The sequence below is a fragment of the Cryptomeria japonica genome, chromosome 7 (assembly GCF_030272615.1).
Source record: "Cryptomeria japonica chromosome 7, Sugi_1.0, whole genome shotgun sequence".
Lineage (NCBI taxonomy): Eukaryota > Viridiplantae > Streptophyta > Pinopsida > Cupressales > Cupressaceae > Cryptomeria > Cryptomeria japonica.
In genome coordinates, this window is record NC_081411.1 from 634,556,710 (window position 1) to 634,562,021 (window position 5,312).

A 5,312-nucleotide genomic window follows, 5' to 3' on the forward strand; every position below is an offset into this window, starting at 1 on the left:
AATGGGGAGCTATTTGAGGCTCTCTATTCATGCATGTTCTTTCAATTTGCATTTATCTTGAAATTTACAATCAATTTTTGAATTATTCTACCTATTATATTATGGATTTATGACTTTATAGAACTTTGGGTCTTGATTCATCCACATCATTTGGGAAGGATATTTGTCAATTTTTCATGACCGTTTATCATGTTTGACAAATGGGTGGATTTTGAGTCACTTGTTTGTGTTATGATCAACCAAGTGTTCTTTCCTTTTGTTCTTCTTTCATGTTTACCTTTCCTTCTTTCTAGTTAAAATAATACCTTGTAAAAATCACAATTATATCATAAGAGGGATTTGTACCTCTAAAATTAAGAGGAAAGTTGCTAATTCAATTAAGAATTTCTCCAACTGTTTGTTGCATATTTGTCTCTATTAATAGGGTGCAAAGGGTTATGTTTATTCTTTCAAAAGGGATAAATCTGTATGCAAACACAACAGAGAAGGAATTCAACCTGCCATAAAATGGTCATGGAGTAATAGTAGATGCAATAACACATACAACGGCCTTGACACCCATAAACAAAAGCTAAAAGCAACACATTTTTTCATCAAGCGAAAAGTCTCTTTCTAAATTCAAATACATGAAAAATAAAAATAAACAAATAAAATATTTCAACCACATACTTACTATCATGGCATCTACTCAATTGATCAAATATCTCTGCAACCTAGCTTTCCATTTTCTAGGAATTTTAAATATTTTAAAATTGTTTAGGTGGGAGATAAATTTTTTATTTTTATTTTTATTTTGGTGCATTTAATTTAACAATTGTCATCTATTAAATCCAATATATTGTCATTCCTTCAGCAAGTGAATTATGTAATACCATTTTGTATAGTGATTTGTATGTTATGATGTCTTAAAACGCCATTTTGTAAGGAGAAATAAGAATAATATTTTTTTATGTATAACAACAATACTTGTTTAAATGAGCATCATAATTTATAAATGATTTATTAATAGTGGATAGTTCTAATTAGATAAAGTGGGAGAGGGAAGGAACCCTTACATAACAACTAGGCGACAGAGGAAAAGGGATCTCACAATGAGTGAGAACACCAAACATTAGGACCAACAACACAATAAAAAAACTAGAAATTGCCGAAGAATAGAAACTAATACCAGAACCAAAACAAACTGAGACCAAACACAAACAACACCAAAAAACACTACCCATAAAGGACACAAACTAATGGTCTATTAAATGGATAGTGGATAGTCACAATATTTAATTTAAAATAAAAGATTATTTATTTTAATTATTAACAAATATATTTATTTGTTTTTAATATAGCATTCATTGATTCTCACATTTTGTTAGTTTTTAATATACATGTTAACTAATTTACAATATATAATATAAATATGTGACTAATGAATATCATAAGTAGAAGTGCTATAGCAACAATTGAACCTTGTACAACTATTCATCCTCACACTTAACAAATATAACAAATAATCTATACACATTAAAAAGATTTTATGTTTAAAATTTTATATTTTTCTTCCGTATAAATTCTTTTTAAACAACAATTTATAACACTTTTGACTATAACAAGACTTGTAAAGTGTTAATTAATAAAATTATTTTCAGACAATATATATTAAATATTTATTTTTATTTCCTTCTGATCCTACTTCGTTATCTTATCTTATTAAAATGAAACAGGACCTTACATTACCCCGTCACATGAGTCCCTTCTATAAAAAATGCCCCAGCCAATTTCGCATTGACCTGAACTTGTTCCAAAGACCCACTGAGCACGGCTGGTGGCTTCCGCTTTGGATCTATTCTACTCTGGCCTGTATTAAAAAATCTTTTAATGTTTCTTGTCACGGAAGATAAACTTTTATTCTTGGTCAATTGTATAGCGTTGCGTAGGTATTCAAATACCTAACTAGACAACTTTTGAGATTTTTTTATTACCGTATGGAGGCATGTAAAGGAAAAACAAGCTAAATCCATCTAAATTTTGTAAGGCACGAAACGGCAAATCTGTACCATTTTGTAAGCTGGGTTGACTCAAATAGGCTTTCGTTTTCTTGAGTGTATTACTACTTCGATATGCGTTTCTGAAGCCGGGAGGATTATTTCAACTTTTTTATTGATTAATTTTGGTTGTATGTTTGGAGTTGCAACTGATAAATCGAAGTCGAGGAGGAGCTCGAAAATGGCAGGAGCGAGAGTGCTCCTTATACTTTTCATCTTCCCTCCCTTGCTTATTGTACAAGGTCATTTTAGTTTCCACTTCAGCCAATTCAATGCATCGACCCTTGAATTGTTTGGAGATGCTTCACTGCAGTCCAAAGCCATCTCTCTTACTCATCAATCCCAGTTCAGTATCGGCCGTGCTTTTTATCGACAACCTGTGCGTATGAAAGATAGTGGTCTGAATTCTACTTTCTCCTTTAGCACAACTTTTGTGTTTAGCATTGCCCCCTCTTCAGTATCAGTAAGCGGTCATGGAATGGCGTTTATAATGACGCCTCACAGATCTCCAAAGGGATTTTTAAGAGCTGCGTTCCTTGGCTTGATTAGCAATCTCTCGAGCTTGGGAGAGGCCTCTAATCATCTGTTTGCAGTCGAGTTCGACACAATAAAGAGCACGGAATTTAACGACATCAACGACAATCACGTTGGTGTGGATCTCAACGATCTCATATCTGTAGACTCCAAGGCTGCGGGCTACTGGATTGATAACAGCAAGTTCCAAAATGTGGATCTCAAAAAAGGGCAGAATATTCAAGCTTGGATTGATTATGACAATCTCCAAAGCGAGCTCAAAGTCACCATTGCGGAGGCTGGTCTTGATCGCCCACAAAAGCCTCTGATATATATGAAAAATATATCCCTGTCCAACATTCTACAAGATGAAATCTACGTTGGTTTCTCAGCAGCTACGGGAGCCCTTTTCGAAGAGAATTGCATCCTGGCCTGGAGCTTTGCTACAAACGGATCTACCCCGTACCTGAATGCATCTAATCTCCCATCCTTTCTACACAGAAAATCGAAGACCTCAAACTCCAAACGGATAGCTAGCATTAGCACAGTTTGCGTGGTTCTGCTCGTGCTAGCGGTGGTAGCATTACTTGTTCGGTTGAAAAGAAACCAGTATAGAGATATCATTGAAGAATGGGAGGAGGAGTATTGGCCTCACAGGTTCAACTACAAAGACTTACATATTGCTACCAAGGGCTTCGGAGACGAAGAACTTATAGGGTCCGGAGGCTTCGGCCGAGTCTACAGAGGAGTACTTCCCACAAATGGCCTCCAAGTAGCGGTGAAATGTATTCTTAGAGAAACCTATGATGGGGTGAAAGAATTCATAGCAGAGATCTCCAGTCTCGGTCGCCTTCAACACCGAAATCTTGTGCAAATCAGAGGGTTCAGCAGGCTGGGCAAAAAGCTATTCATAGTTTATGACCACATGCCAAATGGGAGCCTGGACAAGATGATATTTGGAAACCCAAAGATTGTGTTAGGATGGAATCAAAGGTACAAAATCGTCAGAGATGTTTCTGCGGGGCTGCTGTATCTACATGAAGAGTGGGAGCAACGTGTAGTGCACAGAGACATCAAGTCCAGCAACGTTTTGCTGGACTCGGATCTCAATGGAAAGCTAGGAGATTTTGGGCTTGCCCGTCTGTACGAGCATAACGAAAAATCGCAGACCACTCGAGTGGTTGGAACGCTGGGGTACATCGCACCGGAGCTCATACACACAGGAAAGGCCAGCCCAGCCACAGATGTTTTCAGCTTCGGTATCTTTCTGTTGGAGGTTGCATGTGGAAGGAGACCTGTTGATCTCTCTCTGCAGCCTGCTCAAATAGTCATGGTGGACTGGTTGAGGGAGCTCCATGCCACAGGCACTCTCATGGATGCAGCCGACCCGAAGCTTGGTGGACAATATGTTGAAGCAGAGATGGAGAGAGTGCTTAAACTGGGGCTGCTCTGTTCTTATCCTCAGCCAGAACGCAGGCTTGGCATGAGACATGTTTTGCAAATACTTGAAGAAGAATCTTCAATACCAAATTTTGATGATCTGTTTAATTTTGAGAGTAGAAACAGCAGTACTTAGAGGTCTCCTCCATATTTGAGCCACAGCACAGATGCTTCCACTTCCGTGTCTTTGGACAGACAACAGACTCTGAACAACTAGGTCAAACGTCAACTGATCAGAAGAAAAAAATTTGAAATAGTTGATGGCTTTTTTGAAGGCCTTTCAGGCATTTTTCGTTCTTGAAAGTGGCGTTCTTTCAGATTTTGGCCTACAACTCTTATTTCGAATCCTGTGCAGAAAGTTATGCCCAATTAAAGTTAGGACAAATTTTATATAATTTTTTTGAAAAATTACATAGTTTAGATTTTATTATGTAAATAAACTTGATATGACTGTTGGTTTTCTATTCTCAAGGAGTTGTTGGTGACCCTTGGAATCCCTTGGACTATACTATTTGACTTGCTTCAATTGGATTTTCAAATTGAATACAATACTTTTTGGCTTGCTTCAATTCTATGCTTCCCTGTTCTTATAAACAGAATTTACAATACCGAAAGTTCTCACTTAAGTGTTGTCATCCGAATTCATAATTCAGATTATCAACCTTCTAATACTCTGTATAAGATGGATCTTTATGTGATGTGTTGTCTCCGCATTAACCTGCTTGCTGATATCTGAACATTCTGTTTGTTAGGGATTCAACTTGCCCTTTAGACTTCGGTATTTAGAGATTTGCCTAATATTTGAATATGGGACTCGTAGTTTGAGCTTGTTATAGCGTGTAATGGCAGCGTTTATTGACTCGGTTGGAGATCGTTGGTTTCATACTGAATAATAGAATATCATGGTTTGTTATTGTAATCCAAGATGACCGGGATGCTTATTGCTGCTAATATTTCCGAACTTCTTAAAGCATGGTCATTTTTCTGACCGGGAGCAAATGAATGTTCGCCAAGTAAAGTTAGATGGTTTGAATCCTATATGTTAGTGAGTCTGCCTCGATCAAGTTGAAATTTATTGAGAAGATTCAGATTTGTAGTCGTTTCTAACTAGAATTTATAATTGAGGATGTGAAAGTTGTTGAATGAAGTAACTTTTTTTCATAATCAAATTGTTGATTTATACAATGAAAATAAAAGATTGTAACTGATTTTTTTTGATAAAAAGAATTGATTCATATGTCAAGTTATTAATATCTTACTCAATATATACCATAATCAAACTGTTGATTTATACAATGAAAATAAAAGATTGTAATTGATTTT

General features: G+C 36.2%; 1 protein-coding gene across 1 annotated transcript; it reads left to right on the forward strand.

Annotated features, from left to right (window-relative positions):
• The first annotated feature begins 1,859 nt into the window (after positions 1-1,859).
• On the forward strand, positions 1,860-4,480 carry LOC131046404 (L-type lectin-domain containing receptor kinase SIT2-like). The gene has a single exon (XM_057980143.2). It carries the CDS (start codon positions 2,170-2,172, stop codon positions 4,123-4,125), a length of 1,956 nt encoding a protein of 651 aa, XP_057836126.1. The 5' UTR covers positions 1,860-2,169; the 3' UTR covers positions 4,126-4,480.
• The last annotated feature ends 832 nt before the right edge of the window (positions 4,481-5,312 follow it).